This window comes from Vulpes lagopus, chromosome 22 (assembly GCF_018345385.1).
Source record: "Vulpes lagopus strain Blue_001 chromosome 22, ASM1834538v1, whole genome shotgun sequence".
NCBI classification, from domain to species: Eukaryota; Metazoa; Chordata; class Mammalia; order Carnivora; family Canidae; genus Vulpes; species Vulpes lagopus.
Window position 1 is genome coordinate 19,089,949 of NC_054845.1, and position 27,363 is coordinate 19,117,311.

General features: G+C 35.5%; 1 protein-coding gene across 7 annotated transcripts in view; it reads right to left on the reverse strand.

Annotated features, from left to right (window-relative positions):
- Window positions 1-27,363, reverse strand: part of ERBB4 (erb-b2 receptor tyrosine kinase 4) — a 1,096,742-nt gene that overhangs the window by 9,551 nt on the left and 1,059,828 nt on the right. For 5 of the 7 annotated variants that reach the window (XM_041737269.1, XM_041737268.1, XM_041737270.1 and 2 more), the window contains exons 26-27: window positions 2,662-2,709; window positions 1,602-1,899 (exon numbers count right to left, since the gene is read on the reverse strand). In XM_041737269.1, the coding sequence (XP_041593203.1) occupies window positions 1,602-1,899; window positions 2,662-2,709 (346 nt within the window). The remainder of the gene's footprint in view (window positions 1-1,601; window positions 1,900-2,661; window positions 2,710-27,363) is intronic. The other 2 variants (XM_041737271.1, XM_041737272.1) reach the window with 1 other exon arrangement.

Sequence of the window (27,363 nt, forward strand, 5' to 3'; positions counted from 1 at the left end):
ACAATCCTGTGAGAAAGGAAGTATAAGCTGTATTTTTTTTCAGTTTTATAGAGAACCAAGAATAAATGATGTATGAAGGATACAAGCAGTATTGAACTAGAATTCAGGTCTAAAACTCCTGTTGAGCCATTTCCTTGTTCTACTGTACTGTTTTAATTATTGTCCCTAAAGGGGTAGGAAAAACTTTTCACTTCATAACATGTTGGAATTTGAATGGTGTTTAAAACAATTGACATTTTAAGAAAAATATATGAAAACAAACTTTTAAGGGAGACAGAATCTGATTTTCCTTACCAGGTTCCTGAAACTCATTAATTGAAAGTGTAATGAAGGTCTATACTAACATTCTCAACTCTCTGAGAAGTAGTCAATAATCTTCTATAGAAACTTGTATTCAGAGACAAAATCAAGGGATGCTCCACAGTGAGTCTATACAGGCTGGCTTGTATTTTTTCTCTTAGAAGGTTCATGGTACCTTTTTTCAACACAATCTACTTATCTATTTCCTGATGCAGACATGCAGCCATACAGTTGTAAACAGAGAAACAACTCTATGGTTGAGCTAAGAATCTTCCCAGAGAGCATTCCACTTTTAGGAATCTGCCAAATCTTCTCAAAACCTACATTTGTGTAACTACTTGGCTACCTTCCAATTCTTTCAATTCCTCTAATTCTTCAGTGCAGTAATATCTTTATATACATTAAGATAGATATATCTTAATAGGCTATTTATAATATGTACTTAGGGATCTCTTAATCAAATTCTATAAAATGGAATATAACCATATATTAAGGAACATAATGGGCTCTTCTACAGAGTCTTAAAAAAAAAAGTTTACTTGAAAAAAAGTTTACTTGATACTGAACACCCTGAGATACAATCATCAGTTTTTAATAACAATCATCCTTCTTCTCCTTTCTCCTTTCTATGATGCTGTTAACATGGAAAGAAAGCAGCTTTTTCTAAATTGAAATGTCATTGGATTTGGATGTCTAACATTTCTACCACTAACTTTGTAAAGTCATCACTGAGCTTTGTAGAACTACAAACTGAGTATTTTCAAGACACGGTGGTATACATATAAGTAAAGGCTGTGTCAGAGTTTTAATTTTTGAAATGTGTCATACAAGGAATCATAATCTCCTGTAATAAATGATCATTCTAATGATGGAAAATTTTAAAGAACTGACCAAATTTTTTATTGGTGACATCATAATACCAGTGTTTATGATCTCCACAATAAGTCCAATAAAGCCATGGTGCTGAAATTTTGTGATGTGCTTCCTCACTCAAAGAGTCCAACAAAGGTAAGTTTAGATCAGTGCTTCTCAGGTTTGTGCATAAAAGTCACACAGGGATTTTGTTAAAATGCAGATGACTATTCAAGTGGTGCTCGAGATTCTGATTTCTAGAAAGGCCCTGGATGATGTAAATGTTGTGGATTTGGACAGTATGCTACAGAGAGCAGCAGCCTAGGCCTTTTCTGGGTCACAAATGTTACATAGTCCAGTGGTTTGGCAATTTCCCTTCTATATTATACTGCTCATTTTGATGGATGTGAATGTTGAATGAGAATCATTTCTGAACATTGTATTTGTACCTTGTTTAGGTTTATCTCGCATAGGGGTCATGTAACCTTCTTCATCCAGCTCTCCTCGTGGGCTTCGTTCTGGGGCAAACACAGTGGGATCAGCGCTGTACCTCTGGGTGCTGCTATCCTCTTGGACATGGGGTGCCACTGGCTTGCGTAGGGTGCCATTACAACAGGAGTCATCAAAAATCTCAGCTGTAGCCCCCTGAGCAACTGGAGCTTCTGGGATCGTGCTGGTCGTGGCTCTGTAGGGCACAGGCACTCCTTGTTCTGCAGCAAAACCCCCATCTCGGTATACAAACTGGTTCTGTCAACGGTAGAGACACATTTAGCCAGGAGTTATTTTAGAAATAGGTATAAAAAAATAACCAAGGATATGAAGACTCGTCTTTCAGACAAAAGTCAGAGCTTCCTAATTGAGTTTTTCCCCTAAATGGCTAACAAGTGTGACTTACAATCACCTAAAAATACAATATTTCTTAAAAAGTTATCCTGGGGAAAGAATTTGGAAATATATTTAAATCTTATTGGCCACCTAAAACATGACCTAATACTTAGTATTTCATGCTATTTTCCCACAGTTGCCTATTTTTGATATAAAATTCAAATTTCATGACAAATGGAAATGTTATTAACTGTAGACAGTTGACATTAAGAACAGAAGCACAGTGATGCCATTTGGATGGTGATATTTTCTCTTCTGTGGTCAGTATGACTTTAGGTCTCCAAGTACCTAAGTAGGGAATCATTATTGAGACTCCAACTTTTTAGCACACAACCTATAATCATGGAAATAATGATAACCTCCTCATCCAAAAGCATAATTTATGAGTCCAGATAAATCCTTCAGGTAAAAATTGAAGCTTACTGTTGATGCATGGCATCTCAGTTTTGGATTACCTACTGAGAGAAAACATATCCACAAAGCCAGCTATTGAATCTACAGCAAATTATTAACTCACTGTTGGCAAAAGCAAAATGAGAAAACTATGGGGAGACGAGAGAGAAGAAACATGACAAGTAAAGACCAAAAATACTAAAAGATGAAGGTTGATCATGAAATACTTACTCCTGACATGGGGGTGTAGGCAGGAGGAGGGCTGTGTCCAATTTCACTCTAATAGGAAAGAAAAATGGAATGATGGATATAATAAGAGGTAATATGAATGAAAGAAAAATAAAAAAAGAAAAGAAAAGCCACATGAGTTGTATGAACCAAAGGGGAAAACATGCACAACAGTGAAGTTTGCTAAATGGTAAAATTTTATGCACCCTGACTACAAATGAGTTTATTTTTGTGTTTTGAGAATATTCTATATTTTAATTCAAGCCCTGAAAAGAAAAATTAGATAGAAAAAGTAAAATTTTTAAATGGAATAAAAATTAAGTTGACAATGAATGTTTTTCTGATTAATCCTAGAAGAAAGATATAAACGGTAAGTAAATGACTATAGTTTTAAATAAAGAACCATTTCCTTCCTCACATGTTATATGAGTGAAATGGCCACATAACACAACATTAGTTCTTTCTTGTAAAAAGAAACTTATCTAAAAGGAGATAGAAGTGAATTTCAATTTTCCTTGAATAAGCTTTACTGACAAGTTACATTTATTTTTCATTATTTCAGCAAAGGGTCAACTTTCCTTTAAAAAAATACATACTATTTTCTCTATAGTCTTATTTTTATACGTTAAGAAACAGAAGGAAATCATGGAAAATTAAACCTCTTCCTGGAAATATGCTTTGTATACATTAATTTCTTATATGTAGAAACAGTTAAAATTAGATATGAATTTTTTTAAAAAGGCATCTATATTCTTATAGCTTTATACTTCATTCTATGAGCTAAATAAAAGTGGATATAAAAATATGATAAAATAGTAAGGACAAATTTCCTTAGGGTAAGTAGAGGGGGTTGTATGAATATCAACATCATTTCTAAACAAACAAATAAATATTAATTAAATATATTTCTTGAGAACCAACTATCTATGTGCCAGGCACTTTTCTAGACCATGGAGGTAATGAATAATGCAGAAATAATAGTTAATTTTATGAAGTCTTCATTCTCTGCATCCATGTATGAAACTTAGCTAAGTATTATTCCAGGCTAATGATTTACAATTTAGAGATTCATAAAATAAACTCTAAGAAGGATATGGTTCCATGGAGATTGTTTAATGTAAACTAATAACAACTGGATAACACAATTTTCCATAATTAACTTAGTCACCTGGACTGATGAAGGACCAAGGTCTGAACTCCTACATTAAGTTTACATTTTAACTCTCCTCAAAACTGAATCACTTACATGATGGTAATGTAACTGAGAACATCTTGAAGAGCATGACATGGAAAATTAGAGATAAATTTGATATGCTATGCATATGTGGTAGCATTGTCCAAGAGATCTGTCAGATATCTGAGCCCCGATTCTAGTCACCAAATCTACTGATGTGGTCAGTTGTGAAACATCTCAGACCCTCATTTTTATCCTTGGCCTCTCACTCCTTATATCTCAGCAAAGACAAAGTAAGAAGGTTTATATAAATGGATTTTGCAAGCTCTTCACTTCTATCACAATGTAAAGGATATATAAAATTTAAATATTCACATCTGCTAAATCAGATTTTTAAAGTCGGGCAATCAAAATATCAAAGCTACTCTTCAAAGAGGCATTTAAAAATGCTTCCCTGTTCCCCATATCACCTTCAGTATAGGTATATTTTGTTATCTTTTAGAAAGATATGCAATTAAATACTTTTCTTTCATAAAATTTGGGAGGGATTTGCTATATAGTCCAGTGATATGTAAAACAGAGGGATGGTATGGGAATATGACAAGTGTCTGGTGGAACTTTATCATATTATAAACCTTGGCCTTCCCCCATCATTAAACCCCGATTACTGAGTAAGCATTTAACCAATATTTATTAAACCCCTACAATGAAAGTGCAGGCAGGATCTGCGGTAGATGCTGGAGATACTATGAGACACGAGGAGAGACATGACCACTGGCCTTTTGCAATTTACACTGAACTATCAAATATTACCTGAGATTATTAGAAGAAAAAGCAAGAGTAAAGGGAAGATGGGGTGAATTTATTTGAATTCTATGATTACATATTAGAAGAAAGATATTCCTGTTCCTTTGACCGCTTACTTCCCAACAGTTGCTCTACTGAGTCATGATTGACTAGAATCCCAGCTTAGGAAACAGCACTGACAGCTCTACATTTTGTATTTTATAAAACTTGAGGGATAAGTAATCAAAGGAATAACTTGCAAATCATTCTTCATCAGGAAATATTTTATTATATATATATTCATTATCTGGGCTCGACTGCCTTCAATCACAAACACATTGTGCTAAAAAATAACTAGACCTCTTGGGGCACCTGGGTGGCTCAGTTGGTCTGCCATTGGCTCAGGTCTCTCCCTCTGCCCCTCCCCACTGCTCCTGCTCTCTCTCTCTCTTTCTGAGTCAAATAAATAAATAAAATCTTTAAAAAATAATAACTAGACCTCTTGAAGAGAGGCCATGCCATATTAGAATGCAGGCACTGTCCCTGTGCTGGCAAGTCTCCCCATCAGCAACCTGCCAAATCTATATCTGGACATACTGCCAGATACCATCACAGTAATAGGAGTGTCTTCGTGCTTTTCCTAGTTTTCTGCATTAAAATGGAAAAAAATGCTAAGCAAAGTCCCTTTAGCATTCATTGTTTTTAGGGTTACTGGCTGCTTTTTATTTTCCTGTTTCCATTTTTTTTTCATTTGCTTTTTTTCTGTTTTCCATGATAAAAAGCACCTCATTCATTTCTCCCTGGAAGGGCAACGCAGCTACAAGGGAACATCTGTGAGGCCAATTAGCCGGGCTGGAAATGTGATATAATTGTTGTTTAAATATATTTAAATTACATGTTAATCACTATGTCATAATTTATAGGCTTTGAAAATAACTTTTTGTACTTGAGAGCCAAGCCAGATTTTACTTGTTTTTGCTGCTTTTAGTTTGTAACAAGCTCTTCTTATTCCCCGCCCCGCTCCCCCCAACTCCCCACACTTGGAGAGCTGAACTTTTAATATTGGAAAGAATGACAGCTGCAAGCAAATTGGTTGAGTAAAAATTAAGATCCCCACAGTCAGAACGGGCTGGAGTGACCTTAAGGTTCTAAGCAGAACAAAGCAGTGCTCTCAGTTAAAAGGCTTTTGTTTTTTCATTGTGCCACTTTCTGCCGTCCATCAAAGCCCAGCTTTATGGATCTTCAGGAAGTACCGGTGCATCTGTTCAATTAGCTGGCGAGGGAATTTACTGTCAGCAGCACACAGATAGAAAGAGGGGGGTTATAAACTGGCAGGTGATACGGAGTTTGTTTCTGGTGGGGGGATTTGTAAGGGTGATGGAGGGAGTCAAGTTTAGTTTTGTTGCCCTATCACTGGCACATTGCATGATTAACCTGGACTCAAATGCCAGAGGTTATAGAGAAGGCAAATATCAGCAAATATATCAAATGTGGTCTTAAACGTACTTTGAATACATCATGTCTTGAGATTTACATCTCAGTTGAATGATAAAAATATGAAATTTTGTCTTATTATCTGTGCCCTATTTTTGATATTTATTGTTTTTTTTTTAAGATTTTACTTATTTATTTACGAAAGACGCACAGAGAGAGGCAGAGACATAGGCAGAGGGAGAAGCAGGCTCCCCATGGGGAGCCTGATGCGGCACTCAACCCCAGGTCCCTGAGATCATGACCTGAGCCAAAGGCAGATGCTCAACCACTGAGTCACCCAGGTGCCCCATATTTATTATTTTAATTAAAACATTGTATTGTTTAATATTGCTCCTGGGAAATTTTAAACTGCTAACCAGATGAATTTTGTCTTTTAATATTTTTTACAGAGTATCATATAGATCTATGTTCTTAGGAAACAAAAATACATACCTAACGTCTAACTTCTATCTAAATTAAACATGCACTTAACAAGAGAGAGATTTTTTTTTATCTCCAGATAATTTTTCCTATCAATATTAACTACAGGATTAAAGTTTCTAGGGTCAAGAAACACTCTAAATCCTTTTAACTGAAGCAGAATGTATCTCTGTAAGATGTACTAATCCATCAGCACTAATTTATTACCTAAACACATGTAACTATTAAGGGTTCTCAACCATTTATCCGCCCTGGCATGTATTCTTAACACTCTGATGGACCTATTCACATTTTTACAGGTTAGGTAGCAGACAGATAAAATGTTTTGGGCATTATGTTCAATTCCTGATGCATCGTTGTACCATATATTTTTTCACAACTGAGTTCAATATACCAACATTTGAGATATCTAGACTTAGAACCTTCATTTTTCATAAAGCAGCCAAAAGAAAGCAGGCAAAATCTCTATATAGGAAAAACCAGCAAGAACTGGGAGAAACCCTATTGAATCTAGGCAGCTGGCTTACACACTTGCACGCACCCCCCTACACATATGTATATACAAATTACACAAAACATCTTTTGTTTATTTATGTATGAGTTTATTATGCACTCATCTATCTACTTGGTTTGATTATGTGGAATGCTGCTTTTTAGATCAAGAAGTACAAACTTCCAGTTATAAAATAAAGTCATGGGGATATAATGTACAGCATGGAGAATATAGTCGATATCACTGTATTATCCTTGTAAGGTGAACAGATGGTAACTACACTTATTGTGGTGATCATTTTGCAATGTATATAAATGTTGAATCACTATATGGTACACCTGAAAATAAGATATTGTATTTCAATTATACCTCAAAAAATATGATTTTTATAGGTATTGTTTAAAAAAGGCATATATTTCTTTGATAACCAAGAAATAAAGCAATAGGGAGCACCATATAAAACTACACTCCATAAAAAAAAAAACTACACTCCAAATTTAAGAATCAAACATAAAGCAAACTTAAATAGGGGCTGATTCATGTTCTTCAGTGAGGAAGAAGAAAAAATAATCACTCTGAAAAACAATTTAAAAAGTAGAAAAATAAAGAAACTTTAAGTTTTTACTGTATTACATGCAAAATAAATAAATAATGATATAACAATAAATAAAAATATATAAAATTATATAATAGTATTTTAAATACATAAGCAAATAGTTAATAATAGGCCTGTGATTAAGTTGAAGGAATATTAACTTGGGCTCTCATTCTTTGTTTCTTTCAGAAATTTTAATAAAGGAAAGCTATAAATGGTATAAATAAATATGAATGTGAGTCAATTCAGAATTTGCAAATTGTAGGGATGCCTTTTATAAACATTAATAAGTCTACTTTCCTAATTCAGTTCTTGAAGTTCAATTAACTATACTGTCTATTCTGTTTCATAGATGAATATATGACTACTTTTAGGCAAATTGAGAAATAGGAAGAGAGACTAACATGTATCATGTACCTACCATGTGCTAGAGATTATTTTAGGTTTTATTTACTCATAAACATTCAAGGTACATGTCATTACTAAATATTGTGACTTCCATTTTACAGATGAGAAAACTGAGGATCAGGGACATTAAGAGTTCCTGGTGCACACAGCCATTAGTGACTATCCTAATATATTACCCTTTTATCATTCATGCCACTGTAGATTTTGACTTCAGCATTTCTTTTTTTTTTTTTTAAGATTTTATTTATTCATGAGAGGCACAGAGACAGAGAGAGGCAGAGGGAGAAGCAGGCTCCATGCAGGGAGCCCCACATAGGACTCAATCCTGGGTCTCCAGGATCACACCCTGGACTGAAGGCAGCACTAAACCACTGAGCCACCCGGGCTGCCCAACTTCAGCACATCTTTTCTCTCTTATCTGTACACTCTCTGGGCCTTTGCGTAGATAGCGCCTCTTCTCTCAGATGAGTTCTCATGATTTCTTTTTCTTGTGAAAAATTAATTTCAAGGAGGACTCTGACTCACTAGCCTTAACCATAAAATACTAATAATGCTTAAGAGTATCACCTCTCCCAGCTCATTTGGATTTGAATTAAGTACAAGGACTTAAACTGAAGAGGAAACTATAAATAGAATGTTAAGAGCCAATAGATGGATTGATCCATTGATGGACAGATCCAAAGATTTTCCATGACAGCACTCTTGCTTATGGATTTATTGTTCCAACTCCAGGGCTTAGTCAATAAATTCCTTTTCCTGCTTGACTAAAGGTAAGTAAACCTTTTTATCTCCAAGCAACAATTCTTATACCCTGTCCAAGTATCAGTAGAACAAGAGGATATTTCCCTTTAAAATATGCATGGCCAGATGAGTGCATTAAAAAATGCTCAAAGTTCCTTGCTTTGTATCTTTCTGCTTTAAGTCTGCTGGTGTTATGTGAGAAGGCAAAGGGCGTTATTAACACAGCCAAAAAAGAAAGGGTATAAAGAAACATGATGTTGCGTTAGTGCCAACATTCCTTAGCTTCATTCAAGATAAGCAATAAGAATTTTGTTGCCATTCCTGAGATTAGTAATCACACAATCTATATCTCTTCATCCTGGTGCATTTTCTAAATGTTTTTGTTGGTTGGTTGGTTTCCACTTAGCTTCTAATTAACACATGCCGCTAGAAAGGTAAGAGGAGAACTTCTAGGAGGTTTCTTTATTTTTTTTTTAAGATTTATTTATTTATTCATGAGAGACACAGAGAGAGAGAGAGAGGCAGAGACACAGGCAGAGGGAGAAGCAGGCTCCTTGTAGGGAGCCCGATGCGGGACTCGATCCTGGGACCCCATGATCACACCCTGAGTCAAAGGCAGGGGCTAAACCGCTGAGCCATCCTGGAATCCCTAGGAGGTTTCTTAAAGACCTCTTACTAGTTCTTTTCAGTTAGAAAAAGTATGGTCATTTTTCTTAATCTTTTTAACCTCTATCCTTAAGAACATTTGGTTCAATTGCAGCATCTTTGCTTCAGGGTAAATACGAAATCACTAAGTCTTTATTCTGTTCAAATTCTTGGGAAATCTAAGTCTTCAAGTCAATCCTAAAATTTGCCTCTCTCCTTGAGTGTTTTTTATCCCAACGTAATGAAGATTATTTAATGAAGACTTCTTAGTACATGAGCAATGCATTGAGGCCAGGACATTTTTTTTTTTTTTTTTTTTTTTTGAGGCCAGGACATTTTGAAGACAACAGTCCCATAGACCTGAAACAAGTGGTCACCCACAGGCCTCCTACCTTTAGGGCTGTTTTCTTGAACTTTTTGCCACTAAGCCATGTGACCTTTTAACAAATTCCTTAATCTAATGGGCCCTCAGTTTATTTATCTCTGAAAAGAAAATCAGACTATGGAACAAGGAGTGAGAAAAATCATTTTTAACTGTCAAATTATTTGTGCATAAAACAAATATTCTGCCTTAAGCCCACACCATTGATTATTAAATACTGGAAAATGTGATTAACATGAAAGCAAAGGCATCTTATAAACTTTCCCCACATAAATCTTCTCAAAGTATATTAAGCACTCTTTTTCTTTCTTTCTTTCTTTCTTTCTTTCTTTCTTTCTTTCTTTCTTTCTTTCTTTCTTTCTTTCTTTCTTTCTTTCTTCTTTCTTTCTTTCTGGAGTGTTTATAAAGTACCACTTAGCCTATATACAATATACGACTGTGTATCTTGGGAAACAGACCATGTTTGGATGGTGACTAGGGAAAACACAACTGTGAAATGAAGTTTTATAATGTAAACTCTTCATTCTACAGATCAGACACTGAGTCTCTAAGAGGTTAGGTTAATTTGTCAAATCGCATGACTGACCGTACTAGAAGCAGGGTTCCCTGAGTCTCCAGCTTGGGGACATCCCATTATACTGTAGAGCCCCAAATGGCATTTAATACGTGATTAAAGTCAAAGTTAAATATAAAAATATATTTAATGTTTTTCTGAAAAACAATTATTTTCCTTATAATAGCTGAAAGCATCTGCATTACCTTTGATGGCACTTATTTTCAGTTGAAATGTGTACAGATGTACTCTTAGATTGAATTTAATGGAGTTTTGATTGTAAGACAGATGTCGGGCAGCCCTGGTGGCTCAGCAGTTTAGCACCGCCGTGGGCCCAGGGTGTGATCCTGGAGACCCGGGATCGAGTCTGCATCAGGTTCCCTGCATGGAGCCTGCTTCTCCCTCTGCCTGTGTCACTGCCTCTCTCTCTCTCTCTCTCTCTCTCTCTCTCTCTGTGTGTGTGTGTCTCTTATGAATAAATAAATAAAATCTTTAAAAAAAAAGACAGATGTCAATTTTTCCTATTAAATAGGCTATAGGTTTATTGGACAAAAGCAATACCCTGATAGTATTAAATACCATAGATAAATGCTGTCCACATGCAGATAAATTAAAAGTAGTATTTATTAAAGTAATACTTTATTTACAAGACAGATTGCCCTCCATAGAGAGGGAATATGTTATTTATGCATCCTAGCTATAAAAGTCAGTTATTAGAAATCAATATATATTAAAAAATCATGTGTATCGATTTTTATATCTATATGCAATATTATTGTACTTATGCAATGCATTTTATAGTTATACTGTACTTAATATTTTAATACTGTATTAATATTTATTTAATACTTATAAATTTTCATTTATATATTTATTTTAAATTTATATTTGTATTTATTAATATGCATTCTCTTATTTATGTAAATATTAATCATGTATATATATGTAAATATCTAAATAAAATAAACTTCTTGTCAGTTGATATATTTTTACCTTTGTAATGCTTATCTATAGCTTCTATGGCTATATCTACCTATACCTATCTAATGAGATAATGTGTGGAATTACAGCAATAGTTAAAAAAATTAAATAAACTATAAGCATGTTTAAGAATGAGAAAAAAACAAAAACTATAAACACTATGAATTTGATTGCCATTACTCTGAATTTGAAATGCTACTCCTTGGCCTGGGTATAATAGTATAATATACTTCCTTTTGTATTATTAGTAAAGACTTAAAATCACAATTTTAGGCTGTGTGTGTGTGTGTGTGTGTGTGCGTGCACAGGTGCATGCATGTGTATATGCATTCATATACTCACTAAGAAAATCAATACTTTAAAACAAAACAAATAAATAAATAAATATAACAAAGTTTATTTAATCCACTCAAACTGACACTTTTTTTTTTTTACAGACTGTCAGATCATTTGTGTCCTGTTTCTATTTTGTTTTTACTATTTTTCACCTGTGGATATCATTTATCAACTAAATGAATCTTGTTAGCTAAAACACCATGTATAATAGTTCCATTTAGAAATATTTGGTTGTTTGGGTTATTTTATTTACTTGCAAATAATAAGGCAATAGTGAAATATTGTATAGTTCAACCTCCTCCTTAGCAATAATCCAAGCTTGGGAAATTCTATTATATATTTAAAATAACAATAATAGTATTTAGAGCAATCTGTGTGTTAGAATGTAAAGAATATGAAGGACATAGTTGTGTCTTGAGAGATGCAAAGCAGTATTATAGGGCATAGAATTTTATAAATCTAATTTGGCATGTAGATTTTATTCAGGTGTTGACAGGTGTTGACAATAAGCAAACAATTTAACATAATACAGATAAGGCTTACAGTGCTCATATCATTTCAGTCAGGATCAGGTTGGAAATATCTTCAGTTATGCTAGTTTATGGAAACTGTTTACTAGATAAAAAGTGAATTTGTAACAATGGTTGATTCATCCAACCACTGCTCTTTAAGCTACCAGGTGGCACAGCTGTTGCTGTAAGTAAAAAGATTTCTAACAGTCCACCTGGAATTAGGACAGCTGGTTCATGAGAGCTGATCTGAATAATGTACTGTGGATACTCAGGCACAGCTACTGACAGAGCAAACAGCACATGGCTGTCCCACCAGCCCAGAGCAAACACCAGTTACATTTCACAGAAACAGGATGGTATTTACAACTGATCTGAGCCAAAATGAATATCAGATTGAAGGTAGCACCCCAAGAGAAAAAAAACTCTCCCTAAGAGCTACTTGTTGACTATAGTCTAAGCAGTTTTACCATTTCTGAAAAGTCCCCAAATTTGATTTTGCTACATATAAAAAGGAAGAAGGAAATATACAAAGAATTCCTATACCTATTTGTGAACCACCTTGGAATTTCCTAAAATTAAAATTAAAAAATAAAAGGCTGATACTTTTTAGTTTCCCATTTACACTCTTTGCTACCAAAGTCGACTTAAATTAGCCAGGACCATGGTCATACTAATTTTCTTTTATATTCTACAATGAAAAAAGAATAAATAAATTCTACAATGGCTGACACTTTAATTAAAAAATATATGAAGGAGATAAAATATAAAATAGACTCTGAAAAAGAGAATCTAACTTAAATCTGACATGGATGCCAGAGATCACCCAATCACTCACTCTATTTTCAGCTCTGGTAACAGAGATGATTTCCTCAAGGTTAACATAGGTGGTTACTAAGAAGCCAAAATCAATAGGCCCAATTAGAAAAATACAGTTTATGGTTTATTATGGTTTATTATGAGGAGAAAAAAAATAATCTTGATGTCCTTAGAATATCTTTGCCTAAGTCAGGGACAACATAGTGAATCTGTAAAGGTGAGGTCTGATCTCAATGTTTCCTCACCTACTTTGACTTCTTAGTTTCTAGCCCAGGATTATTTACTTTCTGCTACCAGACTGCAGAGCCCACTGACTGGTTTTATTGGAAATATGACTATCTCTATATCCTCCTTGCAAAGAAGGTGATACCATGCTGAGTCTACTGACTCATACCCTGAAATATCCTCTCTTACACACACCCTCATATTCTCAGGAATTTGGCTCTAGCTAGTCCACAGGGCATCTGTTTAGTCTGATGAATGTGGGGAATTTTCTCAGATTGGTGTTAGTAGATCATAATGGCCCTGCCTCAGGTAACACTAAACTTCTGAATACCAACCCTCACCTCTGTAATGAACTTCTGGTGTGATATCTCTACTGGAACATTCCCTGGCATTTCAAATGTCACTTTTTTAATGAAACTGAAACGAACATCTCTTTTCCCTATACGAAATCTAATTCTCTTATCTGTTTTGGCTTAGTAGATGGTATCAACAATGTATCTACTTGCTCAAGTCAAGTATCTTCATATAATCCTTGACTTCCCCTCTGTCTCATTCTTCATATTTAAATATCTAAGGTCTACTGACTCCAATGTCTTCATATCTCAAAATCCAACCATTTTCTCCATGTTCATTGGAACTATTTTTGTTATGGTTGAAATGCCATATAATCTATCCTTCTACATAGGATCCTTTGAGGGTAAAACAAAATGCTACTGGGCAAAATCATTTGCCCAGATTATATGTAATTATTGATTCAAAAAATATTAAGAACTTATGAGGTACCCGATATTAATGATTTATCACTATATTCTTGTTGTTTATTTACTTCATTACTATGTCTTCTTCCACAGACTATGTGAGCTTACTCAGAAGACTTACTCTAAGTCACTATACCCTCGATTCCTAACACAGGCCACAGACATGGACATGGTGAAATATTCAGTAAAAGATATTTGGATCAGATAGATAGATAGATAGATAGATAGATAGATAGAGTATATGAAAGAGTATCTCAGGGACTCCAGCTAGCCAGCCAGGAAGATATGTTTTAAAGGATATGATTTTAGCTGCCTGAAATTATATATTATATACATCTTAGCCCATAGATACTGAGGGTGAGTCTTAAACTGAAATTTCACCCCAATACAGTAATCTGAATATTATCTCTCATCTAGTACACTCACTCTTCTTCTCAATAATTACTATTTCTGGAAGCATTGTTTGACATCTTAATTCTTATGGCAAAAAAAAAAAGTCTTGTTATAGTGAGTAGTTCCAAATGCAACACACATTGCCCATGTAGTTATAAAACTTCAAGATTCTATCACTAGCATGGTAAAACTTCCTTGAGACATCTATGTATTTCCTAATGCTTTGGAGGTCTAGCAAATTCAGGCTTTAGCTTTATCCCTGAAGATATACATTGTTAACTAAGAATACTAGGAAAGACAGACTCAAGGATAAATTGCCATCAGGCAGATGTAAAAAACAGTTTTGGCTCATGAGATCCAACGCAAATCCCAACCAGTATCTGTTTTACGTGGTACATACCACTCACCTGTATTTCTATACTGTGGTGCAAAACACAAGACACCAGGAGGGAAGGACCATTTTTTTCACAAAGCATTTTTAGGATAATTATGCCTAATAGTATAGAAAATCAAAGTTGTAAGTAAATGAAATTCTAAATCAAAGTTGCAGAGTGGGTGTCTCAAGAAGGGAGGAAGCTGCAGGAGGAGAGCCCTTGATGAGGAAACAGCACTGTCACTCTCCCGCGCTGCTGCCATAGGTAAGTTTGCTTCAGAACTTAGTGTCCTCCTCTGTAAATGGGAACAATAATGTCTGTCTTTCTTGCTTTATGAGTTTTACAAGTTGGTGTTCGTGTTAGGTATCATTACATAAAATAATGTAATACATACATGTGTGACACAGTATTTTTCTAGTAAATTAAAGAAAATACAGCCGAATCTTGACTTGTCCAAGTATTGCTCACACAAGACCACACTAAATGCTGCAAATCAAATAAATTGCATGTGTCTTGCACACCAGAATAAAAGTCATCAGGCAGCTACATACTTCTGTGTGTGCCAAGAGGCTAGTTTGCAAATTCGGAATCTCGTATTTCATTGGAAGCAACTGTTAAAAATGATCAGTGTTATTGATGAAAAGAAAATAATGGGAGCTAATTGACTATTAGCAAATAGTCGAATGCCTATTGGCAAACACACCATTCAAAGCCATTGTAAAATATTCCTTTGAAAATTAAAAATAATGGTATATTTTTCTTGGTGCAGCAGTAAATCAAAACTTGACCCCAGAGAACTCTTTCACCACTTAGTCACAGAAAGGTGCATATTCTATATCCAATGATAAATTCTTTAACCCACTAAGATAAATGAAATGAGTGAACTAATAGTAGAGATTATGATAAACCGAAATGAAATCTTCATTACTTTTGTTTTCTTTAGATGATGGGGGTGAGAAGGTCAATGAAAGACAAACATTAGAAATTCACGTCTCTGCAGAGTATGTGCTGGCCTTGATTTTGTTGAATCACTTCTAGTGAACACTTGAACGCATCCAGACAGACTCCTAATAAGATATGTCTCAGAATTCATGCTGAGGCATTGTCAACAGGCCAAGGAGAAGTCCTCAGTGCTGAACGTGTGCTTAGATTGATTTTTTTCTTCCCTGTGATTGTTGATCTTTTCAGGGAAAGCTGGCACATTAAGAGAGGTGCATGATAATGCAGGAAATGTTTGAACTCTCATCCTCTGGTGGAGAGAGAATTCCTGTGTGTCACCTCTTTAATATATTAAGCATTTTATAGATTTTAAAAGCATACTAAACATCTTGAAGAAAGATACGTCTCGGAAAGAGAGTAGCTAAGTTACAGAAAAGTGCTTAGATTTACAACCTGAAATAATTTGATAAACGACTTGGGAGTTGGGAAAATAAAATAGATTGGACTTTCACCCATATTACACAGCCTGGGCTCTCTCCCAAGGACTGACACACAAACCAAAAAAGTAGTAGACAGATAAGAAAAGCCCCTAGTATTTTTCCCAGGCCCCTTTGTCCTTTATTACACCAGCACAATTATTATTTGTCATTTTGAAAGGAAGATATTAAGCCAATGTGCAGCTATGTTTTGACCAAAGAAAATATTAATGCTTGATCTTACAAATATAATCACAAAGGAGAGGAAGGTTGCCTTTCATGCTATAAATTTTAAGTGGTAGACACCCTAGGCTCTCTTAGGAATCTTCACTGTTTTTTTTGTTTTGTTTTGTTTTTTGTTTTTTTTTTTTACTTTATTTAAGAGTTTGAGATGCTGTTCCTAATTAATTTGCATCATCTTTTAGGAAAACAACCTCCTGAAACATATGAGCAACCAGTTGTGTTAAGATCTCACCTCTCTTATTTGTTCCAAATTTACTTATCTGAGTGTTAAAAAGATACCTAGCAGTTCAAATTTTGCCAAAAACAGTAAGTGAGGAGAGGAGACACTTCGATCACTCCTAGGACTGATCTCTCAAATTATTATTGAAAACTAGGTAACCAAAAGCTCAGTCAAGAGAGCAATTCAAAGTAATATTAACACTCGGACAGAATTTCTAGGATTTTCATCCAGCCCGTTACCATACAAAAGCATATTGGATGTCAATTATGCAGGAGGAGAAGATATTTCCAAGAGAGTGTGACACAAGCCCAGGTTGTGAATTATTTGCTTTGAAATACCTTCATACTCTTCTGCTTATAAATTCTGGTCAAGAGAAAAGCAAAAACAAGTAACAAGCTCATCCTAAGCATATGGTCAGGTGAACTTTCATAAAATGTTTATCAGCCCACAAATAAAATTTTTAAAAATGCTGGACCATCCTCCTCCAGAAGGGAGGAAAGAAGCACAATAAATAAAGGGTTCGCTGTTTTTATATTGAATTTTCAGGGCCAACACCATCCATCTTGAGTTTCTAAATACCAGAAGTCCCAAAGGAAGCTTTTACTAATATGCTATTTAAGCCAAGAATACATTCATTCCTGGCAGCCATTACTCTTGCATGTTTTCTCACCTTCTCTGCCCAGAATGAATTTACTTTAAAGCCATAAAGTTTAGGTCTTCAGGCTCTTCAATTGTATGGCTCCTTCCGAGGCCTGGGAATGAGCTCATCATAGGTTCACATGGTTTTGGAATTCAGTAAATTTTGAAAAAAGTGAGATTTTTATTTTTCTTAAAGAGACTCCACCCCCTACTCCCAATAATGTGTCTGGCTCCACAGAACCTTGATCCATTCATGCTTTACCCTCACTTTTCTGAGAATGTTTCCTAAATTTATTCTCTACTAGAAATCTGGCATTCATGGTGTGCCTGGGTGGCTCAGTCAGTTAAGCATCTAACTTGGGATTTTGGTTCAGGTCATCATCCCATGGGTCCTGAGATCATGGGTCTCCATGCTCAGCATGCAGTCTGCTTGGGATTCTCTCCCTCTCCCTCTCCTTCTCCTCCTACTCCCTCACCACCACTTGCACATGTACACGCACACACACACACACACACACACACATACACACACTCTCTCTTTCTCTCTCTCAAATAAATAAACAAACAAACAAAATCTTTTTTAAAAAATAAAGAAAAGAAATCTGGCATTCATAAGTAGCCATCCTGCACATCCAGAAGGCTTCCTTGGAATATCCTTTCTATTAAAGAATGTTCATTACATGATTCAACTCAGGCATCAGAGCTGTTAATATGCTGTAAACTTCCAGGTCATAGGTCTTCAAAATTCATTCAAACCCCTCCTATTTCCGGGGTTCATACCAAGTGATTATTCCACATGTTCTCATCCTTGTGATTATCAATAGTCTTTGCAGGCACTTTCCAACACTCAGACTATCCATTGGTATCATTCCAATTGCTCCATCATATCTGACTCATTCTTAATCCCTTTCACTATGATTGCCACTGAATATCTAAGTTTCTGAGCGTCCTCCTTGCCTATGATCTCTAACTCACTTTGCCACATGACTATACCATAACAACAGGAAAAACTCCCACTACAGAATTTTTTAAAATATCCTTTTCTCTGACCACAGCCTTCTATTCATTCACTTTGGAGATTCCCTTTCTCTGATTCAATCAGGTCTTCTGCCTTTTTTTTTTTTTTTTTTTTTTGGTGCTCTTCAGTTAATTGCTTGACACTTTATTACACCAGCATGAGCTTTGACGTAAGCTAGATATTGGTTTGAATTCTGTGTATTTACTAGCTCTGCCACAAGCTATTCAACCTCTCCTGAGTCCCAGTTTCCAGTTTTCTAAAATGGGCACAAGAACGCCCCTTCTCTTGTTAGCATTTTTTTTATATGAATGAATATAAAGAAAGAACCTATATAACATTCAGTTCACAGTAAGTACACAATTATCCATAATCAGGTAGATAATAGATGATAGATTTTTTTTAAATAACTTGTACCAATGGTTAATTACTTAATTTACCCTTAATATGACCTTTATTGCCTTCAGTTTCCATATTGTTTGGATGCAGATACCTACCAATTCTCAATTCTTTATATTTCAAACGTTTCTTTCCCTTGCTCACAGTTCTCTTGGTGAGACTGAACAATCATGCAGCAAGTGGAATGGTGCCTCTAAAAAGTCATGTTTTTCTGCTTTTGAGAGTCTTTGGATTTACTGGCCCCTTATTAGTCTTTGTTCACATGCCTTACCATGGCATTTCCTTCAATGCTTAGCCCATCTTTTTAAGTTCCCTAACACATCTCTGTTCTCTTCTTTCTGACAACCAGTGTGCTCTCAAAATTAGAATGAAGTGGAAAACTTGTAATTATTTGTTATTACAACTGGTCTGAATATCTCTTGGGAGATAAGTGATTTTGTAAAAAATTACCAAAACGAAACAAAACAAAACAAAAGCTTGGTGAAATGATTGGAATAGAAGGTAAATTAACCAAGAACTGAGTGCCAAGCCTTCAGATAAGAGAGAGAGAATTATAGTATACAACACCGAAGGAAAAATTTGGACACCTATGTTAATCTGAGAGAGAAGAACTGAAAAAGGCAATGAGTAGAGGAAAGGGTAAGTTAGCAGAAGACATTTCTCTAGATGTGATGCTTCAGTCTGGTTCACCTGTTCTGTCTTCAAGCAAATCCACCACACACTCAGTCTTAGTAAGAATTAGTTTTGTTGTTGGGAAAAAGAAAGAACGGACTAAGTGAAGTATAAAAGGACTTGTTTCTACTGAAGGGACCATTTTCTCTCTGAACTCACATTCTGTCTCCTTTCTTTCCTTCACGTGGAAGAATTTTCAAAGAATTTCCCACTTCCTGCCTTTACCTTTGTCAATTGTATTCTGCTCTCCACCAGTGCTATATTCTACTGAAACTCCTCTCTCAAAGAATAATGATATTTAGGTGCCTGGGTAGCTCAGTTGGCTAGATGGCCGATTCTTGGTTTCAGCTCAGGTCATGATCTCAAGGTCCTTGGATCAAGCCCTACGACAAGCTCCACGTTTTGTGGGGAATCTGCTTGAGGATTCTCTTTACCTTCCCTCTGGCCCTCCCCCAGCTCATGAGCTCTCTCTCTCTCTCTCAAATAAATCTTAAAAATATATATATATATATGTCATGAATCATGAATAATAATGGTTTCCAAATCAAAACTTAATTTCACTTTCTCTAGAGTGCTATCTACTTATATTCTAAAGTATTAATTGTATTTCCTTATTCTACATCCTCTGTTCTAATGCACTAATAATATAATGTTAACATCTTCTCAATAATCCAATTAGAAAACATGGTGTCACCTTGATTTCTCTATCTCATTTTGTAATATCTGACTGGTTGGTGCCCAAACCCTGTTGAGTCTATCTCAAACCCATCACTTATACAAACTAATAAAACAAAACAAAATAAAAACAGAAACAAAAACAAAGAAATTATTGCTTACATGAAACTTTACATACTATCTCCTTTGCCTCAGCAGATAAGCCATCTCTATTTTAGTTCACATTTCAAAAAGCTGCCAGAATTGTCTCACTAGAAGCACATCTGACTCTTGTCAACTTTCCCACTTAAAAACACCAGTTTGTTCAAATGACCCCTTATGCACTCTCTAGCTCTATTGTAACACTTTACTCATTGCGTTTTATTGGCTCGTTACTAGCCTGTGAATTTTTTTTTAAATAAAGACTTTATTTATTTATTCATGAGAGACCCAGAGAGAGAGAGAGAGGCAGAGACAGAGGCAGAGGGAGAAGCAGGCCCCATGCAGAGAGCCTGACGTGGGACTCGATCCCAGAACTCCAGGATCACACCCTGAGCCAAAGGCAGATGCTAAACCACTAAGCCACCTTTCTTGAGGGCAAGGCTCAATGTGGCCATAGTAGGTAATCATAAGATTAAGATATAGTAGATAACTCATTAATGTTTGATCAATGAATAAATGATTGAATGAATAGCTGCTCTTTGCCACTTGCCTGAAATAATCTCTTATTTGACAGATGAATGAAAATGTCTTTCGGAATTCATGGATAAGCACTACTAGTGAGACTATTCAGATAACCCCCTAAAATAAAAAAAAATAACCTTTATAAAGAATTTAATGATAAAAAAATTAAAAAGTCAAAATTCATTACTGGTGTACTCATCTCATCTTTAAAATACTGAATACTGAGCTTATAGCAATAATAACACAGAAAAAAAAAAAGTCAGAAGCAGAGTGAGAGGTGATACATCCCTGTGGTGAAGAGCACAGCTTCTACAGATGACACAGCCAGGCTGCCTGGTTTTTAATTTAATTTAATTTTTTTTTACTTATTTAAATTCAATTGATTTAACACATAGTGTATTATTAGTTTCAGGGGTAGAATTTAGTATTCATCACTTGCATATAAGACCCAGTGCTCATTCCATCACAGGCCCTCTCTCATGCCCATCACCCAGTTACCTCATCTCCCCACCCACATCCCTCAGGCTGCCTGATTTTGTCATTTAATAGTCATGCCTTAGTTTTCTCACATAGAAATAGGCAGTAATAATGGTAAATACCTCCCAAAGTCTTCATGCGATTTAATGAACTAAATATTAGACAACAGGATACTTGGCACATAATCATTTATTTTTTAAGGTATCCTATAGTCTTACAAATATGTGGTATTTCTAGGAATAAAAGAATGAGTCTATTCATTTTATAGCAGAATATCCACTAGCCTGGTTTCTCCACCACAATACGACTGGCTCCAACTAAAAGGACACTATACCAGACTCCAAATGAATCTGAATTATGTATATTTTCCATCTCCAATATACTAAGACTTTTAAACATTATTATTTTCTTTCAGGAGCAGATAACAAGGATGGATGTTACTAACCACGGTGTATGATTACTGTTGGAATCAGTTGTGAATTAAACTTCCAATTTCTTTCCCTCTCTGATGTGCAGTACTTTTGTCATCACAAATGTAGAAAACATTGGTGCAATAAGAAACACAGTCATAGCATTTAGAATTTTTCCCACGGTGGCCTACCCATCTCTCAATTCAGCTTTTGCTCAAGTGTAATGAGAGGCTCGTCCACAGCCATTCATGCACCGTGGCTGAGTGAAAACTACAGAGCACAAATTAGCCTCGCTTTAGAACACTCTGGTATGTCAGAATTCTCAACTGAAAAAGGGAACTTTTCATTTGGGCAGGTGAGCGAGGGAAGGGGCTGAAACACAAGATGCTTGTGATTAGGGTACGTTCTGGCAGGAAGTGCACAAAGGGAAGCTGATGAGCGAGCCCACCCCCCACCATCCACAACCATCTTCTCCATTCTGCTTCCCCGAGTAATCAAAGGATATTCTGAACCTCTCAAAATGCCATCAATCCTTATTGAGCATGAAATAGAACATCTCTCTCTCTCTCCCTCTCCCTCTCTCTCTCTGTCTCTCTCTCTCTTGCCTTTGCAGGAGCAATCATCCTAACAGGCCAGCCTGCACAGGGAACTCTGGCAGACAAAGATGGATTTGTAAAAATAAATAAATTACAGATCGACATAAATTAAATAACCTTCACAAAATATGAATAGAAAGTTGATGATAATCTCCCAATTCTATTGTATAAAGGGTAAAGAAACTCACAATTGTGCTCTCCAGGTCTAGTACAGTAAAGAATAGGCTTCTTGATGAGATGTTTCCAATAATGTACAGCAGAGCTACGAATCTTGTGGCTATAATACTCAAAAATAACCGTCTAAATGATTTAGATAAAACATTCATTAACATTCCAAATCTCAGTATCTTCTCTAGCTGCCCCTCCTCACTCTTTGTTTCCTTTCCTGGCTGTGATTTTCTTCTTTAGTACATGTGAACAAAGGGAAAAAGATTGTTCACAGAGGTTTCTTATGCCCAGCTGACAATTGCTCGAGTGTAAAATAATTTCATAAAGATCACTGAAATGTTCTTTAACACCAGACTCTTCTTAAACAAACAGCCTTTTTCTGGTCCGTGGTACCTCAGTGTTGTAGGAAGCCCTGTGACAGGACCCAACTCCTGTACTGAAAAGAAGCTACAAACAGTGATGACTGCAAGTTCTCTCAGAATAAGCATTATTCAATAGAGGGGTCACTCACTTTGGAGTCTTAAAGACCTTACCTCGGTTTGGTTCTTGAGTAACCAAGCTCTTAACTAAGTTACCAAGCCATTTAGTAAAGCCTTGTAGTAAAGGGCAGGAATTTTGTTTATTCTGACATGGGGATTCTGGTGTGAAAATAAAATGTCAATTTTGTAAGCATTTTTAGCTATCACTTATTTTTTGTGAATGTTTTGAGAATGAAAGTGACTCTCTGATTTTATAATTATATTGTTTGTAGGCGCTGAGTCCCCAGAAGATACAAGGAGGGGTGAGGGGACTTTTTGAAATATTACCTCGTAAGCTAGAGTAAAAAAAAGGTTTCATAAAGATTGTCCCAGATATTTTTTTAAATGACAAAACTTAGAAACCTCTACCCACTATTTTTTTAATGAACTTCATTTGAATAATTATTAGGCTTTTAAAATAATTTAATTATATACATTGGATATATTGATGTCCCCAAATTAAGGTTGGAAGTTAAAAGCATAGAGTGTAGACCAGACAAATCTGGGTTCAAATCTCACTTATCATTCAGGCTGGAAGTCTCCACAAAAAGACTTTGCATCTCCATCTCCAGTCTCTATCATCATAAAATGTGAACAGCAATGCTCTCTACCTACCCTTGTTGTGAAGATTAGGGCTACAAGTGTAAAAAACTCAGAGCAGAACCTGACACATAAATATGTGGTCAATAATGGTAGCTGCATTTAGATTGGTACGTGAAAATTTTGAAACACTTGTGCAACTTGTAAAGATCATTTTATTTTTAAGCCTGTAGTTCCTAAGTCCCAATATAGATATTGTTCTCCCTGTTGTTTAAAAAAAATTTTTTTTAATTGTTCTTGGCATGTTGGTTCCATTCAATCCTCCAAAACCATTAACTCTTGGTTATGAGGAGTCTCACTGAAGAATAAACAGAAGAGGCAAAACAGCAGCAGGGTTTCTGGCTTCTCATTGCTCTCCCAGCAGGAGCCTTTCAAACCAATTGATGCTAAATCTCATTAGACTTGAAGTCAATATCAAGATTTCCATGGTTTTGACCAGTAACAAAACAGACAGGGCCAACAGAATGTTTGACTTAGGCATGAGAGGTTGGAACGTGATTTCCCATCTCTCCCTTAAAAGGAAAGAATGCTGAGCTATACGTTTTATCTTTTTCAGTATTGGTTGATACATCTATAAAATGAGACAGTTTGTGTGAGGAGGGCTTCAAGACCCCTTCCAGCCCTGATACTCCATGAGATTATAATTACTTACGCATCTATCCCATACTACAATGGGGCATGTCAGTGTTGCAAATTACTGTATTTATTTGATCTATTTACTTGGGCCAAGGACAAACTACACAGGTTCTATTTGTATTCTACTGGTTATATTCCAACTAGGGAAAACCTCGTTGAAATAAGTATTCAGAAAAGGATATACATGCTAGGAGAAAGGAAGGAAAAGGCCGTGGTAAATGATAGAGAAGAAGATTATGTTGTTGATATGGTAAGGGGAGCTCATGTCTGTGTGTAAGTGAGGGCACAGACTTTAATGTACGAGAAATAATGTATTGCTGTGTATGTACTGCCAACCTCCTTTCCTTCATCAAGGTTGAAGCTGGGAAGTTCTAAATATCTTGCTACCACTTTAGCCTGTGGCAAGAGTGGAGAAATCACTCTGAGTTACCATGACTTAGGAAACATCCCACTTCTTTTTTTTTTTAAGATTTTATTTATTTATTCATGAGAGACACAGAGAGAGAGAAAGAGAGGCAGAAACACAGGCAGAGGGAGAAGCAGGCTCCATGCCAGAGCCTGACATGGGACTTGATCCCGGGTCTCCAGGATCATGCCCCAGGCTGAAGGCAGCGCTAAACTGCTGAGCCACCTGGGCTGCCCGGAAATATCCCATTTCCATCACATGTGCAAGCATGCATTTATAGTCATTAGTTTTTAGTTTTACACATATGGAGAGCTAGACTGTGTTTGTAGATTGAAGAGAATAACGGTAATATTTTTTATAAAAAGAAAATGTTGAAGGGGATATAGAAAATAATTTGCTAAGAGAAAAAGTAGATTCTGTAAAGAATAAAGAAACAACTGTAGAGGGAATCATAATGTACTACAACAAGGAGGTGCTACCCAAAATACAAATCTGCTAGAAGTGAATTTATAATACCTGAAGGTACAGAGAAAGAAGTCTAAAAATTATCTTTTCTTTTACTTAAGAAATTGAAAGATGGTTTGGTCATTTCCAAATATAAGGTTAAATGAAGAATCTAGAGCTGATACTATAGAGGGTTTCTCATTATGTTTACCCGGATATCACGGTCTAAATTCAATGAAAATCCATAGGAAGTTAGTGAGTAATAAAAGAATGATAGCAATGATGCAAAGAAAAAGAGAAAAAAAAAGTTTACATTGAATAGTATAATTAAAATAATATACCCAGATTTTAAGAAAGTCACTGGTAGAGAAAACATTGCACAAAAAGGTCACTTCATATTTTACTGTATAAAAACCATCATTTGAGAGGTTGAGGGATATCCTCAAGTTCGTGGTAAACCAGAGATAGCAGAATCTTTTTTAATATCCCTGTCACTGCTAAGAACTTGGAAAAATAAGCAAAGGCAATTTGACATCATGTTCTCATTTAGAAAAAAAAAAGAGAGAGACAAATCTATAATGCATAAGGAAAGATACCTCTTTGTTAAAATAAATTACTTACCCACACCTCCAAACTAGAACAGAAAGCACCCACATGATCTATATTTTGAAAGCTATCAATAGTGGGTAATGATTAGAACTCTCGGCAATTTTGTATGTGAGAGCTAGAGAGTAGTAAAAACTAAATTCCAGAGACTGGTCAATTGGAATGACCATGGAATTTCCTAGGATAAATGTTCAAAAATCCTTCAACTATTGGTGATAATAGGATTATATATCATATAAATAGAGATCTAATATAACATATCTCATTCAAATTTATCCTATTGATAAAAATAAGTCGATGGGGACTCTGGTTCGATGAGGACAAAGAAATGAAAATAATTAGTGTTCAAGATATTCAGTAATATTATCCTTCATTTGGTACAATATAAACACTATATTTAGAAATTGAGCCCATTTTCAAAAAAAAATGTGGATATCTGTTCAGGGAGATATTATAATAATTTTTGTGAAGTGATGAGGGCCTGAATTACAGTCATGACAAAGAAACAGAAGAGACATTTGAGAGCTGTTTTTCAGGAAGGCCAGAAAAGGATTTTGTTTTGAGTTGGATGATTTTAATGAGAAGCACAAGATTTCAATATCATATTTCAAGCCTTCATAAGAATGACAAAAATAGGAAATTTGAGAGGAAGCCCATCCCATCTCCTGATAACATAAAAGAGTTTTCAACATGTCCAATGTGGAAATATTACAAACATGCAGATTTTTAAAATTATACTCAAAAATACATTCCCTTGCCCTTGTTCATATAGGTTTTGTTTGTTTGGTTGGTTTTATAGTTTAGCACTCCTTCTGACCCATTTCAGACCTGCACTACCAAAACTCTACTTCTGTTCCAAGCTACATCATCATCCTCTGATAATGATACAGCTAAAATGATGTTCTATAGCCACTTCTGCTGATTTGGTTTCTTTCTTTTTTGTTAAAAGATTTTATTTATTTATTCATAAGAGACAGAGAGACAGAGATGGAGACAGAGACATAGGAAGATGGAGGAGCAGGACCTGATCCCAGGACACCGGGATCATGCGCTGAGCAGAAGGCAGACATTTAACCACTGAGCCACCCAGGCATCACTGCTCTTGTTTTCTTTGTCTTTTTCCTACAAAATCTGGAATATTGCTTGCAGAATATTATCTCCTTAATTAGAACATAACCTCTTTTCAGGCAGAACTTTTGATTTGCAATTCTACATGTCATTGCCCAACACAGCGCCTAGCCCATGATAAACATTCAACATATTAATTCATTTAAACTTTCATCATAATAACTTGAAAAATTTATAAATTACTATATATGGGATCCCTGGGTGGCTCAGTGGTTTAGCGCCGCCTTCAGCCCAGGATGTGATCCTGGAGTCCTGGGATCGAGTCCCACATCTGACTCCCTGCATGGAGCCTGCTTCTCCCTCTGCCTGTGTCTCTGCCTCTCTCTCTCTCTCTCTGTGTCTCTCATGAATAAATAAATAAAATCTTTGATAATAAATAAATAAATAAATAAATAAATAAATAAATAAATAAAATTACTGTGCAGATGGGGAAAGTTTTGGGACAAAAAATATCTAGTGATATGGAGTATCATAGTAAGAAGATCTCCTTCCTTGAGCTTAATAAATCAAAAAAAAAAATCCCAAACATCATATCAAGGATACCATGCGGGAATCCTTGACATATTTTGGAAGAAATGTAAAACCAATATCCTAAGACTACAATCATTTATCATCAACTAGCAGCTGTTGTTAGAATTGATATTGATCCTTGGTAAATTGTAACCAGAGTAACCTTGTTATATCATCAA